An 18,757-nucleotide genomic window follows, 5' to 3' on the forward strand; every position below is an offset into this window, starting at 1 on the left:
TTCTGGAAAATGAGTGGCTTGGACTAGATGACATCTCAGGACCCTTCTAACTTTTGTCCTATGATATGTTATATGGCATAATATATAATGTGATTCATACTCAGCTTATCTCACAGGGCTGTTGAACATTTAGGAGAAAATGTATGCCAAAGCATTTTGAAAACTGTATAGCACCACTATATGCATATAATCCAACTCTTTCTTTTTATCAATAAGGAACTGAGGGCCAAAGCATATTAAGTGATGTGTCCAAAGTCACAATGGTAGGATCAGAGCCAGAATTTGAACCCAGGTCTGTACTTTCCATGGTCCAATGCTGGGGATGCTATTTCTATCATGGGAAGAAGTAATTACGCTTTTCTGCATGAATGGAAGCCCTGGGGCCATGATGATGGAAAAGCAATTATCTGTTTAAGGATAATAGGACCTAAGGGACTGAATATGACCCATGATGCTTGTCCTAGGGAACAGGGACAGGTTTTCCTCCAGGACCTGCCGCTAGATGGTGGTGTGATGCAAGTAGAAGCAGCCTGCCTCTCCTCCCCCACTCATCCCATCCTCCAAAGAAGTGAGCTGGACCTTGACTCTGTAGCCCAAGGCTAGCCCACATTTTACAAGACAGTAGAAAAAGGTAACCTGAGGAATGAGAATTCTGGCCATTGTCCCAGAACCCTGAGGACCTGACCCTTCTACCTAGAGGACCAGAATGCAGTTTCATATCCAAGGTCAGAGTCCCACCAGTTTGATCCTTCTAATTTCATGGCCTTCTAAAACTGGAAGGGACTTCATACATTGTCTAGTTCACTCATTTTTACAGAGGAGGAAAACAGATCCATGAGGTTCTCTCTCCTTTGAAAACTGAAAGCTGGAAGCAAACTCAATTGTGCCTATGACCCAAAAAGACTTGTTTAAGGTCATACAGAAAGCAATCACCAGAAGTAGGATTTGAACTCAGGTCCTTTCCCTTTGGAGTCAGGATTCTTTCCACTGTATGACAAATTCTGACTTTTTGGAATGTCTTTTAGAGACTATGTGGTCTTCACCTCAGGACTCCCTGATAGAGCTCTATTTCTAGAGCTGTGAGGAGGAGTTGGGGGAGCTTGCAGATCTTCCTCAAATTCAGGGAAAAATAACAACTCTAGGTGGAAGCATTAGATGATCTATTCTCTCCACTCCTCCTTCCCACCTGGTTTCACTCCTTTAAGAATAGAAAAATAGAGCAGAGCTCAACTGTGCTCAGAACCCAGAGAGAAGTAATATTAGACAGAATTTGATCATACAGCTGTCATCCTGTTCATGTGGTGTTTTATGCTTGTGAAACCTGTACAATATACCAGTTCTAGGCCAGGAAACAGAATTATTTCCATTTGAATTGTCTTGGGAAGATTCTGAAGCTCACCTGGCAAGATAAGGTACTGGACAATGAGTCCTCCTCAAGGAGTTGAACTGACAAACCTTTCAACATGACTACAGAGAGTATAAACTCCAATATCCCTCAATACTCTTCCTTCCCCAGCAACACCTCCCCCAAAACAAAACAAAAAAAACCCCAACCATCAATTATTCCTCTTTCTGGCCATCCCTACAACGAAGAGAGGGATTTTTTCAATATTCCAGTCAATGGCATCGATAGTGTTCTCCCTTTCTAGACCTGCAGTTAGTTTTCCCCTCTCCAGACCAGATCCCTATTCTTTAGTCCCAATCATAACTTTTCTCTTTAGAGGGGAAGGAGGGACCCCTGCTTCTTTGCAAGAAAGAAGTGCCTAGCACTTCAAAGAATTCCTCTGTGATTAGGAGGCCTGAAATCAACTAATCTACTCCTTTTTGCTGGGTGGGTAAGTCTGTAAATTAAAAAGGCTCTGATGGCTTATCTCCACACTTTGTCCTATTCTGGTCAGACCTCTTTTCTTTGGACTCTTGCCTCTATCCTCTTCTCAGAGGACTGAACACTGCTGAGGCAAACCATTCCAATAATTCCTTATTATCCTCCTTTCTACCTTTTTTTTTAAGGTTTTGGCAAGGAAAATGGGGTTAAGTGGCTTGCCCAAGGCCACATAGGTAATTATTAAGTATCTGAGACCAGATTTGAACCTTCCTGACTCCAGGGCCAGTGCTTTATCCACTGCACCACCTAGCCACCCCTCCTTTCTACCTTCTTGTCCACCTGAGATGAATTTTGAGTTTAAAGGTCCTTCTCACTGGGAATTTCCTTCTCACCTCCATCTTTAAGGCCTCTCAAAACTTTTGGCATAACTGGGTGGCACAGTGGACAAATCACTGGCCCTGGAGTCAGGAAGACCTAAGTTCAAATCCAGCCTCAGACACCTAGCTGTGTGACCTTGGGCAAGTCACTCAACCCCATTGCCTTATAAAAATAAACTTCTGTGTCTCTCAAAGCAGGAAGGATACTGATCATTCCCCTTGAGGTCTCCCTCATGATTCTGATCCAGCATACAATGGTTCTATACAATTTTAAAAATGTTTTGGCATATATTTTATCTTAAAATATCTGCTTTAGAGTTGAGTTCCCATTTTTATTAGGATTAGTTATGAAAATTGCATTAAGACTCTTGGGACATCCTTAGTTCAATATCTAGTCTAACCCTCTCTTTTTTACAGATGAGGAAATTAAGGCCCAGAGAGGGGAAATGACTTGCCCAAAATTAAAGGCAACAAAGAGGAATCATGAGAAAACTCCAAGTGCTAATGTTGAGAAAGAACATTATTGTTCAGATCTTCCATGGATATAGATGTACTTAACATCTGTGAAACCTGGACATTATACCAGTTCCATGGCAAGAAATGGAATAATTTCCATTTGAAATGTCTTAGACATATAATATGTAGGTGGCATAGTAGATAATAAACTAGATCTGGAATCAGAGAGACCTGAGTTCAAATTCTGTCTCAGATACTTACTGTGTGACACTGGGCAAATCATTTAACCTCTGCTTACCTCAGTTTCCTCATCTGGAATATGAATAAATGAAAAAATAATTAAGATGAAATAATATTTATAAAGCTCTTTGCAAACCTTTAAATACCATACAAATGCTATGATGAGGATGATAATGATGGTGATAATGTAACTCAGTTCTCACATTGCAAACACAATGATGGGAGATCTAGTTTGGCTATACCCTAGGGAATCAAGGTTTCTTACTGACCTCTGGTGGCTGTTTCCCTGTTCCTTCCTGCTTGCCTTCCCCTTTCCCATCATGATTCCAAGGATCACTGACAAATAGAATGGATGATCCAGGATTCCGTCTCAAAAAACCAGGTCAAGTCATGCCAACCTACTTTGAGAAGCTTGTCAGGGTCAATCATTGGATCCTATGTTTCCCCTCCCCATAACTTGCCTTGAGTTCTAATCTATTTTGGACACATAAGAAATGCTGTTGGTTGAGTACTTATTCAGCCTGAAAATTGTGACTATTAGACCTTCAAGGGTTGTCTAGATTGGGGGTTCTTATCTTGTTTTGTAAATGCTCCCTTTTGGCATCTGGTGAAGTCTACAGACTCCTGCCAGAATGCTTTTAAATTCATATAACAAAATACATAGGATTACAAAAGAAATCAAAGGTTAATGAAAATAAAGATGCAATTTTTTCCCATCGAACCATAGACTTCTTTGAAATATTTTATCCATAGAGCAGTCCTCAGTTTATGAATCCCTAGTCTAGAATTAGGTAGACTACAAACTGCTCATCCGAGTCTTTCCTAAAATGTTATGCCAAGAAGATACTCTTCTCAGCCCAATTTTTTCCTTCTGTTATCAAAGGTACCATCCAATCAAGTTCAGTCTCCCTTAGTTTCCCAGTCATTAAGGTTATCTTTTTCTAACTGGTTGAATACATGTGTCTCCTAGGTAAAATGACCCTAGGAGAGTGGTTTCCTCTTCCTTCCCTTGAAAAATAGGCAAGGAGATAATTCATAACTCAGTAGGAAAGCATCCTCTCCTACCCCCCCCTTCAACCTCTTTTCCATGGAATGGGGAGAATAATGGACAATCACCAGTACCAGGTTATCTTATTGAGCCAAAATTTTAGCAAAGATCATTTACCCATCCAACAACCCATCCAAGGTGATATACAGTACAAAGGGAGCTGCCTCCATATTATTGTAGAAGTTACTGTTAGATTACTTGGTACCCACCAAACCTGCCTAGAAACCATGAGGCACTCTCCTTTTTAGGAATAGAAACCCAGAGGAAATTTGATCTGGGCTTATTAGCCTAGTAATTCAAATAAGCTGTATAGACTTTTGTGATCTACTATTTGCTTGGTATACACTTCGGCCTCCAAATCATGAGCCCTATACCTGTGTATATCAATTAATTAACTGTCATTTAAGAAATGCCTATTACATGTCAGACACTGTGTTAAGGCTTAAGATACAAATCTCTATCTTGTCTTATTGGGGGGAAATCAAAATATATTCATATATCTATACAAATATAAATAAGGCAATGGGGGTGGAGTTGATAGCATTAGCAATTGAGTGAGATTAAGAAAGTCTAGGGTTATAATAGACAGAACACCAGACTTGAAGCCAGGAAGTTTCATTTTCCTGAGTGCAAATTCAGCCTCAGATACTTACTATGTATGACCCGAGCAAGTCACTTAACCCCATTTGCCTCAGTTTCCCTATCTGTAAAATGAACTCCAGCACCTTTGCCTAGAAAATGGAGTCATGAAGAATCAGGCATGACTGAAAAAAACTGAACATGTAGAAGTGGTATTTGAACAATTTGAAAAAAATTAAAGACTGTCTCAAGAGGCAGAGGTGAGGAGAGAGTATGTGGAACAGCTGAGGCAAAGTTTCAAAGGTGGGAGATGGAATGTAATGGGAGAAGAATGGGAAGGTCAATTTGCTTGGACCAAAGTGTTCATAAAAAAGAGCAAAAGCGGGGGTGGAGCCAAGATGGCGACATGAAGGGATCGAGTCTTAGGAGCTCTCTGATAAAAACTCATAAACTAAGGATTCTAACTAAACTTTCCAGAGACAGAACCCACAAAGGGACCCAGTGAGGCAGTTCTCCTACTCAAGGTAACCTGGAAAAGAGCAGAAAGGCTCTGCTCCCCGGGGTCGGAGGGGCGGCCCGGAGGGGTGGCCCGCCAGAGGGGTTGCCCGCCAGAGCGAAAGAACTTCAGCCTCCCAGAGGCAGCCCCAGGGCGCTGGGAGCTAAGGCTCACAGCAGCGGGGGAGTCTCCTGAGCTGCACCCTGGGGAGCACCAGGCACAAAGTGGGGGAACAGAGGGGGACCTCTGCCAGAGGGAGCACGTGAAGCCCAGCCCTCAGGGCACACAGTGAGCAGCAGAGCCTGTAAGCAGGAGCCCCCAGGGCATGAGCCCATTGAGCTGAGGGAGGGGAGTGAAGAGAGACTGCAGAGCTCTGTCCTCTACCCCTGGAACAGGACTCTGGGGCTCTGACCACATTCAGATCCTGATCCCAGTCTAGGCCCCCCCATAGAACAACAGGGCCCCCCAACCTCGGCCCCATGGCAGAGGGGAGCTCTTATGGTCATTCACAGACCAGGAGGGAGGACAGAGCCTCACACACTGAGACCCTTGTGGGAGTGTCCCAAAAGCTCAGGAAGCACCCCCAAACCAGGCCCAGGCCAAGAAAATGAGCAAAGAAACAAAAGGAAGACTATTGAGAAATATTTTGCAAATGAGCCCAAGAAGGATCAAAATACTCAGTCTTAAGACGAGGAAGCACAAGCTCCTGCATCTAAAGACTCCAAGAAAAACAGAAATTGGGCTCAGGCTATGACAGAGCTCAAAAAAGACTTTGAAAATCAAATGAGGGAGTTGGAAGAAAAACTGGGAAAAGAAAGGAGAGAGATGCAGGAAAAACATGAAAATGAAGTCAGCAGCTTAGTCAAGGAAATCCAAAAAAATGCTGAAGAAAATAGCATGCTAAAAACTAGCTTAGGTCAAATGGATAAAACAGTTCAAAAAGTTATTGAGGAGAAGAATGCTTTAAAAATCAGAATTGGCCAGATGGAAAAAGAGATAAGAAAACTCTCTGAGGAGAACAAATCCTTCAGACAGAGAATAGAATTCAGGGAGATTGATGAATTTACCAGAAATCAGGACTCAATACTTCAAAACCAAAAAAATGAAAAATTAGAAGAAAATGTGAAATATCTCATTGAAAAAAACAACTGATATGAAAAACAGACCTAGAAAAGATAATTTAAAAATTATTGGAATCCCTGAAAGTCATAATCAGGAAAAGAGCCTTGACATCATTTTCAAAGAATTACTACAGGAAAATTGCCCTGATATTCTAGAAGCAGAGGGCAAAATAGAACTGGAGAGAATCCACCGATCCCCAAGAAAGAGATCCCAAAAACCAACCCCCAGGAATATTATAGCCAAGTTCCAGAACTCCCAAGTCAAAGAGAAAATATTACAAGCAACCAGAAGGACACAGTTCAAATATCGTGGAGCTGCAGTCAGGATCTCACAGGACTTAGCAGCAACTACATTGGAAGCTCGTAGGGCTTGGAATACAATATACTGGAAGGCAAAAGAGCTTAGAATGCAGCCAAGAATGAACTACCCAGCAAGGCTGAATGTCCTCTTCCAGGGAAAAAGATGGACTTTCAATGAACCAGGGGAATTTCAAATGTTCCTTTTGGAATGGCCAGAGCTGAACAGAAGGTTTGATCTTCAGATACAGGACTCAGGTGAAGCATGGAGATTGGAGGAGAGGGGGGAAATATGAGGGACTTAATGAGGATGAACTGCATGTATAGAAAAATGATACTGATAATATTCATATGAACCATCTCAGTTAATAGAGCAGGTAGAGGGAGCTTTTATAGTTGAAGCACAGGAGAAAGCTGAATTCGAAGATAAAATATGGTGTAAAAATGGAGTCAATAGAAAAAAAAGGGAAATGGAATGGGAGAAAGAAAAAGGAGAGGGGGAATATTCCAAGATATTTCACATAATAAGATTTTTTTTTTATTACAATGAGTTATTGCAATGATATGGAAGGGGGGAGGCAAGGAGGAATGAGGGAACCTTTGCTCTCATCAGAGATGGCTAGGAGAGGAAACAGCAAATATACTCAATGGGGTATAGACATCTGGAGTAAGAAGGAGGGGGGGAGCAGGGGGAAGGGGTGGGGATGTGAATAAAGGAGGAGAGGATGGATCATGGGGGTAGAGCGGTCAGATATAACATGTTTTCTTTTTTTACTTCTTGCAAGGGGCTGGGATTAGATGGCCTGCCCAGGACCATAGGGCCAGGTGGATTCTGGGCCTAAGGGGTGCTATGGGGGTTCAGGGCTTCTTTGCCCCAGGACCAGGGATCTGTCTGCTGCACCACTCAGCTACCCTACAGCAGAATCAGAGTGAAAGGAGAGAGAAAATATAGTACACGGTAGTGGAGAAATAAGAAAGGAGGGAGTTGCAATCAGCAATGGCAACGTTGGAAAAATATGGAAGTAACTTTTGTTATGGACTTATCATAAAGAATGTGATCCACCCATGACAGAGTTGTTGGTGTTGGAACAAGGACTGAAGCACATTTTTTTGTCATTATTATTTGGGGGAGGGTGCAGGGCAAGTGGGACTGGGCAGCCTGCCTGGGGCCACATAGCAGGGTGATCTTTGGGTGTCTGGGGCCGGATTCGGACCCAGATGCTCCTGGCTCAAGGGCCAATGCTCTGTCTGCCACCCAGCCACCCCTACTATTATTGCTATTTTATTTTATTTTGGGTCTTTTTTTTTCTTCTTTTTGGTTTTTGCAGGGCAGTGGGGATCGGGTGGCTTGCATGTCACATGGCTGGGTGATTATTGGGTTTACGAGGCTGGATATGGACTCGGGTGCTTGTGGCTCCAGGGCTGGTGCTTCATCCATTGTGCCACCTGGCCATACCTATATAATTATTACTATTATTTTTTTAATTTTAATTTTTTTTCTCTCCCCTTTACTTTTTTCGCCCAAGCAAATCTGTCTATATTCATGGGGGAGGGGTATTTTGTTTATTTGTAAACAAGAATATTTTATTAATATAAAAAAACATTTGTACAAAATGAGAATAAAAAATAAATTTAAAAAAAAAGAGCAAAAGCATCTGAAGAGATTGGAAAGGTAGGTGGGAGGATGGTTGTAAAGGCGATTAAATACCAAAGAATTTTTAAAGTAACAGAATCATACAAGAAGTTGATCAGTCAAATCATTGTGCTAAGTTCTGGGGAATACAAAGAAAAGTAAGACAGTCTCTGCTCTTAAGCAAGGAAGAAGCCAACTTGCAAAACAACTAAGTATGGGGAGAAAACTGGTGTTAATCTATTAAAAGAGGACACTAGCATATTCTGAGGACTATATTGGACCATACAGAGGAGAGATCCTAGGTAAATTTCCTGCCTAATCTAAAAATGGCCTTTCATTGTTACCTCTGCCCTTTTTATGCCCGTACTCTGGAACTCTCAACATAGAACTTGCTTCCAACTCCCCCACCCCCCAGCACATACCTCACTTGGCCTGCATCCAGATGTCCCAATGAACAAGACCCTCCTTGTCCCTCTCCCTACCCCAAAACAAGAATTGTAATCAATCACTCCCTCCTTTTAATCTGTCCTTACAAAGAGGCACCCCCTACATCTCTCCCACTCCCAGACTTGCAGCAGCCTAAATCTTTAGACAATAAAGCCCTGATTGAAGCAAATCCCTGTAACCGAGTTCACTTAAAGGGAAACACTATTGGAAAGAATGTGATTCAGTTGCAAATGAGCAAAAATGCCCTTGATGAGACAAGCAGGATTATTCAGGCATTATTCATTCTGGTTAAATTCCAGTTCCTTTTGACTATGTAATAATATCTCACATTTGTACATGATACTTTTAAAATTCTTCCTAATATATTAGCTCATATATATATGACAGGCAGCACAGAACTGACTCCCAGGATCACAAAGGAAGTTACTGACTTAATGTGGACTAGAATAATGTCACCATGAAATCACTGTTACTGGATCTTCCAAGGATAGAGTATGTCTATTCTTTTAAGGTTTAAAGGAACCAGGTCCATGAGATGCATCCCTCCAAAATGAATGACTATATTGGGTTCTCCCATCCTCAGGAAGGAGTTATGAACTCTACTTACCTCTAGCTCTCCAGAGAAGTCTTGGATCTTTGGAGTACTGAGATTCCTGAGAGTCAGGACCAACACCAAGCCATCCCCAGGGTCTGGGGCAAGGTGCAGCAGGCTCCTGGACTGTAGCATGAAGCTACCTTGGCTCAGCAGGTGTTCTCCAGAGATCACAATAGCCTGGAGACAGACATGGAGCAATCTCTCAACTGAAATCTGGACATGAACATGACCCCACCAGGCTGACTACCTCCCCAAAACAAAATCCAAGATCAATTCAAAACTCAAGATCATCAGCTCTGTGTTCAAGGTGTCAAAGGGCACTTCAGTGAGCCATATTTTGCAAGGTTGTCTCTGGAGGTCCATGTTGAATATCGAGGTAGATCAGTCAAAATGAAAATAATAAGATGAATGAGAAAATATCTTTTGAGCATAATTTGGGCTAGTGTATGGTGGAGAATAACTCATGACCTTTGTTTGGATTAAGGGGAAATTAGTCTCATCAACTATCAGATCAATAACCAATAGTATTCACACTACCCTTCACCCCTCAAATCCCCTTCTCCTGTGGAAGTAGATGTGACTTACACTGGAAAGATCACAGAATCCTAGTCTGAGAGAATGGCTGAGATGGCTGAGGTAGTTTGTTTCAATTTCTCCCAGGAAATTTTGCTTGGGACAGGAGGTCAAGAAGATATTCTCTAGAGTCACTTCTGCATGGAGTCTATCTGACTGAAGTGACTGGTGTCTCTGTAGGGAGAAGAATAATCCGGGGAGATTGGTGGCAGCCTTTGCAGTAAGGAAAAAAAGCCAACCTGTATCACAAAGTCAAGGGGATTGGCAGACCCTAGAGAGGCATATTATTGTCCTTAATCTGAGGAAAAGCATACCATCTAGATATGCTCATATGTAGAAATGCCCAGGTATTTTTGGTTTTACAGAGGGAGTAAGGAGAACACTCCAAAATGTTTCTCCTCAAAATCCATTCTGTTACTGATGTCAGAAATTCCACAGTTAGATTTCTTTTGTTTGGCTTAAAGGATTGAGCCTAATTAATAGGAAATTATGATTGAATGAGGACACAACTGTTATTTCCTTAAGGTAAAGATATCAAATCCAAAGCTAGTTTTATAGTGGAGGTAGATCCTGATGGGAGATATCAGCAGAAGCCAGACTGTCAGTCTTCTCCCCTCGCACTTATGTACCCCAACAAAATATTCAACTACATCCCTGTGTTCTGTCTTCATTTCTTCCCTCCCAATGCTACTAACATCCTAGCTACCCACAGTATTTCTCTGCTTGGGGTTTCTTAGAAGAAAAGGCTTGTAGTATGGCCTTTGAGTGGGACTTTCCCCTCTGACACTAGCCACTACATTATGGATCCTTTAAAAGTCAAAGATGTTCAGGGTCAGTAACCACTGCCTTCCCCAGAGAAGAACAAACCAGTTTATCTGTGGAAGGACTGAAAAAAATTCTTCTGCTCTAACCCCAGGGAAACTAGCACTATGAATGTACTGTAGTTGAAAAAAATGAACACTAAAACTAAGAATCAAATCAATTCTCTTGCCTGGGCTATCTCAGATGCCATTTTCTATGAAAGTAATGAGATGGAGTTAATGGTCTTCTTTCTAGGCTCATGAGAGTAAGTAATTCTGAGATGATAGAAAACAGCCCCCCTCTTCCAGACTGTCACAGCATTGCTTTGGCTTTTCTCATGTTACCTCATATTTCAGACTCTGTTTGACTTTCTGGTTGTCCCAGGACAGATCAAGATGCTCACTGAACACCACTGCAGTCTGAATTACAGACCCACAGGCCTTGAGATTGCCCAGGGTCAGGAATTTCTGGAGCTAATCAAGGGAAAAGCATCAGTATTAATGATTCTTGGAAAAGGGATATTATTTCTCTTTGGAATCAAAATTAAGTCATCTTACTTTAGTGCTATTTTCAGAGTTTAATAAAATACAGCCGTACTCAGAGAGAAAGGGATAGACCAGCTGGCTGTCTTCAATTTAACCTGTTTGTATATCTGTACATTGATGCTTGCATAAAACAACAATGACAAAAACAATAATAATAATCAATAGCCAACATTCTTGTGCTTGGCCACTGATCTAAGCACCTTACAATTTTATCTTCCTTGATTCTCAACCCAAGAAAGAGGGGTGGGGGACCTGTATAGACACCCAATTTCCAGATAAGAATATTGAGGCAAATAGAAATTAAATGATTTGACCAGGGTTAAACAGCTAGTAAATGTCAAGAAGACAGGTTCTCGTCTAGACTGTGAGCTCTTTGAGATCAAGTATTGGATTTGAGTTTGGTTTTGCCTTTTTTGATATCTCCAGAGCATGATTCATTTTAGGTGCTTAATAAATTTTTGCTGATTTTAATTTGGTATTTCTTCTTGTCCTAAGAGCCAAGTCTGGTCACAAAACATGAATTCTGATCCAGAAAGCTAGTAAGGTAGAGAAAACACTCATTCTGTTTAATATAAAACAGAATATAAGTATCATAACAACAGTTTAACATAAAAGAAGCATCTTTGTAGTTTGAACCTGACTCAAAATTCACTTCCTCTTTGCCTAGTCTTTAGATCAGGAAGGATTTATAGTTGTGCCAGAGCAACTGGGGAATAATTGCATTTGTTTAGCATCATGGCCAGAGCCTATTCAAGGTATCACATATTGGCCCATGAACCACCAATTCAAAGCATTGACCAAACACTTGTTTTATGTAAGGTCCTGTGCTAGATTTTTTTTTAATGACAAAGTCCACATCCTCAAAGAGCTTACATTTTCCTGGAGCACAGGGGGTTGTGGTAAAAATGAAGGTTTTAGAAGAAGCCACTATAGGGGCGCAAATGCTTATGGCTGTTCAGAACTCTTCCCCCTGACCTGGTAGGGGATTAATTCCTAAAGGGTTGTATATATTTTTCAAGTCTCCCTACTGCAATTGAATAGAAGCTCCTTGAGGGAAAGAGCTGTTTCCTTTTTTCTTTGTATCCTTAGCAGGTGGTAAAATTTATTGACCAATTGAGCATAGAGCCCTTGGAGCTGATGGCCAGTGGTAGTCCATGGTATTGTCCTCTCAATCTTCAGACCCCCTAAGAATGGCATTTTTCCCTCCCCATCATGTACCTGTCCTGAGGTTGCAGTCAGACAGCCTTCCCACCTGGTGATGGTAGCCTTTGACCTGTCTTCCCAGATGAGCAGTAGATTGACAGGCTTCCCCCTATTCCAGACAAGTTGTACCTGTAGCCAGAGGTGAAAATCAGATGTGCTTCAGAATAATAGGACTACATTGATAGCCTCATATTTGCTCTGTTGATGCTCTACACTAGGTCTCTAAACCTAGACATCCCATGGCTGAGATCTGGGTACCAAATGAAGAGACCAAAAGAAACTCATCCAGAAAAAAAAAAAAAACCTTATCTCTCTCTCTCTCTCTCTGTAGACAGAATTCTTCTAAGAATAGATGTCATCTTGAACAGTTTTGATACTGACCTCCCTGGAAACAGAGGGTTCTTACGATCACCTAGGCTAGAAGAGAACTCAGAAGAAATCTAACCTAACCCTTTTATTTTACAGATGAGGAAATTGAGGACCAGGAAGGTTCAGTGTTTTCTTCTAGGACATATAGGTAGTATGATGGGATCTGAACCCAGGTCCTCAGCTTCCAGAGACTCTTTCTACCTCTTAGAAATATTTGTGATTTTTTTTAAATAGTATTTTTTCCAATTATATGTAAAGACAATTTGTAACATGCATTTTTTACAAAATTTTGAACCAAGATTAGAAGGAAGGCTGAAAACTGGGAAACAATTTTCACAGTTACTGTTTCTTCTTTTTTTTTTTTGTAAGACAAATGGGGTTAAGTGGCCTGCCCAAGGCCACACAGCTAGGAAATCATTAAGTGTCTGAGACTGGACTTGAACCCAGGCACTCCCAACTCCAGGGCTAGTGCTGTATCCACTACGCCACTACGCCACCCCCACAGTTAATGTTTCTGATAAAGGACTAATTTCTAAAATTTATATAGAACTGAATCAAATTTGTAAACTTACAAGTCATTCCCCAATTGATAAATTGTCAAAGAATATGAACAGGTAGTTTTCAGATGAAGAAATTAAAGTTATTTATAGTCATATAAAAATGCTCTAAATAATAATTGATTAGAGAAATGCAAATTTAAACCACTCTTGCCTCACACCTATAAGATTGGTTAATATGCAAAAAAAAGAAAATGATCAGTGTTGAATGAGATATGGGAAAATTAATGCACTGTTTGAAGTTGTGAACTGATTTAACCATTTAAAAATTTTTTTTAATTTATTTAAGGCAATGGTGTTAAGAGTGACTTGCCTGAAGTCACACAGCTAGGCAATAATTAAGTGTGTCTGAGGCCAGGTTTGAACTCAGATCCAGCTGCTCTATCTACTGTGCTACCTAGCTGACCCCATGATTTAACCATTTTGGAGAGCAATTTGGAACAATACCCAAAGAGAAATAAAATTCATACCCTTTAATCCAGTAATACCACCAGTAGGTCTAAATTCCAAAAAAGATCATAAAAAATGGGAAAGTCCCACATGTATAAAAATATTTATAGCAATTCTTTTTGTAGAGCTTGGAAATTGTGTTTTTGTCCTTTTGTTCTCAAAGAGGACCCTGACATGAGGGGAAGTGATACCATAACAAACACTTGAATTGAATTTGAGTAAGGGGGTGCTATGCTAAGTTCCCAGTCTCACTTTCTCCTCCAGAGTCATCTGGTCAGATATAAATCAGGATGACTGGAGATGGCTCTGGATGAAGGAAATCAGGGTTAAGTGACTTGCCCAAGATCACACAACTCAGTGTCAAGTGTCTGATCAAGTGTCTTCCTGACTCCTAGGCCAGTGCTCTATCCACTGTACTCCCAGTTGTACTCCCAATCCCAAGGGATTGGCTTAACAAATTATAGTATATGAATGTTATGGAGTACTATTCTTTATAAGAAATCATGAGCAGTCAGACTTTAGAGATGCAGAAAAGACTTTCATGAACTGATGCTGAGTGAAGTGAGCAGAACCAAGAGAACATTGTACACATTAACAATATTGTTAGGGGTGGCTAGGTGGCGCAGTGGATAAAGCACTGGCCCTGGAGTCAGGAGTACCTGGGTCCAAGTCCGGTCTCAGAGACTTAATGATTACCTAGTTGTGTGGCCTTGGGCAAGCCACTTAACCCCATTTGCCTTGCAAAAACCTAAAAAAATAAAACAAAACAAAAAAAACCAATATTGTGAGATAATCAACTATGATGGATACAGCTCCTCTCTCAGAGATCAAGGACAACCCTGAGAAACCTGCCATGGGCAATGCTACCCAGAGAAAAAAATTACAGAGGAAAGCATATTATGTTTTTTTTAATTTCTTTTATATTTTTTTCTTTCTTTCTTATGACTTTTTCTTTCCCTTTAGTTCTAAGTCCTCTTTCACAACATGATTAATATGCAAAATCAGTTAAACACAAACAACCTATTAGATCAGCTATGGTCAATGCTATACCCATTCAGAGGAAGAAAAACAAAACAAAACAAAACAACATTTTTAAAAACCCTTCACAATCTGATGATCACTACATTCATTTAAAAAAATATCTCTTATGTATTTCTTTCCCTTAATCCTAATTCCCCATGTTAAACAGAAATGTGTATGTACAACATTCACCTGAGTATTTGCTGCTGAGGGGATGGGGTGGGAAGGGAGGGTGGAAGGAAATTTTGTAACTTAAAAATATACATATGTATATGAATGAATGTTGAAAAACTTTCATAACATATTTTTTTGAAAAATAAAATATCAATAAAAAAACACAAATGTCCATATAGAACTTTTAATAGACTGTTCACCACCATGAGGAGGGGTGAAAGAAGGGAGAAGGGAGGGTGGTAGAAAAATGTGGAATTCATAAATATGCAAATGATAAATGTTGAAAAACAACCATTGCATGTAATTGGAAAAATAAAATAAAATTGCAACAAAAACATTCATTTTATTTTTTTTATTTTTTATTTATTTATTTATTTTTAGGTTTTTGCAAGGCAAATGGGGTTAAGTGGCTTGCCCAAGGCCACACAACTAGGTAATCATTAAGTGTCTGAGACCGGACTTGGACCCAGGTACTCCTGACTCCAGGGCCAGTGCTTTATCCACTGCGCCACTTAGCCACCCCCAAAACATTCATTTTAAATAAGATTTTGAGTTCCAAATTTTTCTCTCTCTCTTTCCCCTCCCTCCTCCTACAGATAGTAAACAGTGTGATCTAAAACTTTTGTAGTTTTAAGGAATCAAACAACTGCGCAATCCCATTTTTCTCCTTTGAAATTTGACTATTCTCTTATCTCTCTTAAGAATTGCAGGTAGAAAAAGCCAATTGCAGTCCATTTCTTTACCCCTTACCACATCCCTATCTATCTTTTCACCAACTTGGGAATGTTTGCAACTCACCTGTTGGCTGTGCCTGCTCCCTTTCTTCTCAGCCAGGACCCTGGCTTCCATGTGGCTCCAGGACAGGTTGAAGGGATGAGTCAATGCCACCTGGCCATCTACTTGATCCTTTTCCAGTTTTAGAGAGGATGAGAATACCACCTGGTCAGAGTCAGAGGCAAGAAGAGAAATGTCATGAACATCAAAACTTTAATCAGTTCCCCAACATCCACCCCAAATAACCGCCATGGGCCTTAGTTCCCCCATCTGAGAAATAAGGGAATTGGACTAGATGATCCCCAACTCTAAATCAACCATCCCATGATCCTTCTCCAAGTCTGGGATGGCCATTCAGGGGAGAGAGATCTAGGGAGATGGGAGAAATAAGGTAACACAGTGAATATTCTTGGCCCCATTCATCGGTCATTAGCTTGCTAAGGATTAGAAAATTGACTCAGAAAGATGCTCCCAAGAAGTCAATGGGGGAGACAACATGTAAACAACTGTGTACAAACAAGATGTAAACAGCATAGAGAGACAGGGAAAAACCTTGCAGAAGGTGGAACTTTGGCTAAGACTTGAAGCCAGGGAAGCTCCCGAGTTCCAGGTTTCTTATCCATCAAATGAAAGTGTTGAACTAAATAGTCTCCAAGGTCTTTTTCAGTTCTCTGATGTATGAGAATTTTTCCCAGTCTCCTCTTCCTCTCCCTTCTATCCCCAGAGACCTGTGTAGCTGCCAATGAACTTGAACTCCTGGCCACCCCATAGTACCCCAGGTTGTTTTTACCTGCTCTTTGCTGTTCCATTCAATGACTAGATTATCTTGATGGCTGTGAACTGAGTGTAGCAGGGTCATGGTGATCTTGGAATGGTGAGGAAAAGGGATGGAGAGAGGATGGACAAGTTCCACTGTAAGAGAGGGGAGATAGGTAGGGTTGGTTATTAGAGGTTACATTTTTTCCATCACACAATCTTGGCAAGGAAGATAGAACACTGAAGTTGGAGTCAGAAGGACTTGAGTTCAAATCTTAGTAGATGTATAACTCCAGGGAAATCACTTACTGCCTGAGTCAGCTTTGATTTTCTCAGCAGCAAAATTAGGACAACAATAGAACCCACTTCCCAGAGTTGTTATAAGGATCAAATGAGATATTATTTATAAGGTTCTTAGGATAGAAACTGGTGCAGGTTAATACTTAATAAACGCTTTTCCCACTTCCTTCCTTCTCTTCTTCCATTCTGCTTTTTGTTTCTTCTTTCCTTCTCTTCTCTCCCTCTCTCCTTCCTTTCTTCCCCTTCACTTCTTCTCTTCTTCCATCCCTCCCTCCTTTGTTTCCTTCCTTACCTCCCTCTCTTTTCCCTCCCTCCTTCTTTCCTTCATTCCCTGGCCCCCCCTTTCTTCCTAAATTCTTTCCTTTCTCCCTTTCTTCTTGATCACCAAGAAACTTCAAGTGTTTTACTCTTCCAGTTTAATTTTTTTTGTTGGGGAGCCTCTTTTCTTCATTTCTCTATCACCTAATATCAGTGATTGAATGGGCCTTGCCTCAGTTAAACTGTGACTTAAGAAAGATCAAGCATTTAAAAGTCCAAGGCCATCTCCAGTGACCTTGATCCATATCTGATCACTGGGCCCAGATGGCTCTGGAGGAGAAAGTGAAGCTGGTAACTTAGCACAACAGCCCCTCACTCAGATCCCATTCACTTATATGTCATGGCATCACCTCCCTGATTTCATAGTCCTCTTTGAGAATGAAGGACAAACCAATTAAATTGATGATCCTATGATCATTTCCAAAGGTTGTAATCCCCATTGAGGGGCCATTGGAAGAAATAGGGTAATATCAAATATTCCCATCTCAAAAACCTGCCCCTACTCACTGGCTCTTAGCTTGTTAAAGGGGAAGAAAGGGAAAGAAGAAAGGGAGGAAGGAAAGAATTTAGGAAGAAAGGAGGGAGAGAGGGAATGACAGGTATGCAATGTCTGCATTTGAAGAAGTGTTTGTTGACTGATGGATTGGGGGGTTGGAGTCTGGGAAACCTAACAAAAGAAATTAACAGATGGGACTCCATAAGTTTATCCAGACCTTTTCTCTTTTTGCTCTCCAATCACTTACAGCACTCACAATTCAGGGTGGCATAAAAATGCCTTCATGGCACTGAAATCAATAACAGAGGAGCTGTGATTTAGAATTCTTTTCAGGAAAGCTTATTTCCTATAGGACTGTATCTAATTAACTTCAAGGGTTGCCATTTAGAAGTGAATATTTCCTAGGAATGAATTTGGGATTAGAATGCATGGATAGAACCAGGACCAGCTCCCATGAGAAAGTTGTTACAAGCTTTTTAATCTCTATATTTGCTCAGGGACCCCTGGAGTAAAACAGCTAATGCCTTCTCTGACCTCTGGCCCTCATCTTTCTACGAAGGTCTACTAGATGTTACCAGTTCACCAATTTGTTGCCACTGAAAAACTTACCCTGTATTTGCTGACTCCTGGAGAACTTGGGAAAGAGACCTGTGTAGCTGCCAATGAACTTGAACTCCTGGCCACCCCATAGTACCAACTGCTGAATGGTCCTTGTCTCATTGGCTTTCAGATACATAGTTAGAAGCACAATTTCCCAGGGGATCATTTTGAGCTACAAAGGAGAAACAAGAAGGCATCAACCCTGGAGTGGCAATTCAGATGGAAGCTTAAGCTTGGTAGGGATTGAAAAGAGAAGACTTCAGAAAGATGAGAGGTTTAATTAGGGTTTGGGCATCTTGGAACATAGTACTAGACTTAGAGTCAGCATACCTACCTGGGTTGGAGTTCAGTGTCTTGCATCATGTGGACTTTTAATAAATGCTTTAATAGAAGGCAGAGCCAAGATGATAACATGAAGGCAGGAATTCCTAGAAGCTTATTTCCCCCAAAACTTCCAAAGCCATCAAATTATGATGCTAGTCAAAACTTAGAGGGGAAGAATGCACAGAAAGATCAAGTAATACAATTTCCCAGCCCAAGACAACTTAGACGTTCCACAGGAAAGGTCTGTTTCACTGGGACTGATGGTTGGAAAGAGCCACAGCACAGCTGCAGTGCAGTGTAGCGGAGCCAGAGCAAACCAGCTCCTGCACTCCAGGAACAGCCTGTGGGGCGCCTGGGTCCCTGGGGATGCCTGGGTCTGTGGC

General features: G+C 41.1%; 1 protein-coding gene across 1 annotated transcript in view; it reads right to left on the reverse strand.

Annotated features, from left to right (window-relative positions):
- The window catches only part of LOC141495122 (uncharacterized), a 170,717-nt gene that overhangs the window by 33,224 nt on the left and 118,736 nt on the right, over positions 1–18,757 (reverse strand). Inside the window, exons 53-59 of the mRNA XM_074196114.1 lie at positions 18,060–18,222; positions 16,371–16,492; positions 15,605–15,745; positions 12,252–12,365; positions 10,833–10,961; positions 9,700–9,861; positions 9,127–9,291 (exon numbers count right to left, since the gene is read on the reverse strand). Of these exons, the coding sequence (XP_074052215.1) occupies positions 9,127–9,291; positions 9,700–9,861; positions 10,833–10,961; positions 12,252–12,365; positions 15,605–15,745; positions 16,371–16,492; positions 18,060–18,222 (996 nt within the window). The remainder of the gene's footprint in view (positions 1–9,126; positions 9,292–9,699; positions 9,862–10,832; positions 10,962–12,251; positions 12,366–15,604; positions 15,746–16,370; positions 16,493–18,059; positions 18,223–18,757) is intronic.

This window comes from Macrotis lagotis, chromosome 8 (genome assembly GCF_037893015.1).
Source record: "Macrotis lagotis isolate mMagLag1 chromosome 8, bilby.v1.9.chrom.fasta, whole genome shotgun sequence".
Lineage (NCBI taxonomy): Eukaryota > Metazoa > Chordata > Mammalia > Peramelemorphia > Peramelidae > Macrotis > Macrotis lagotis.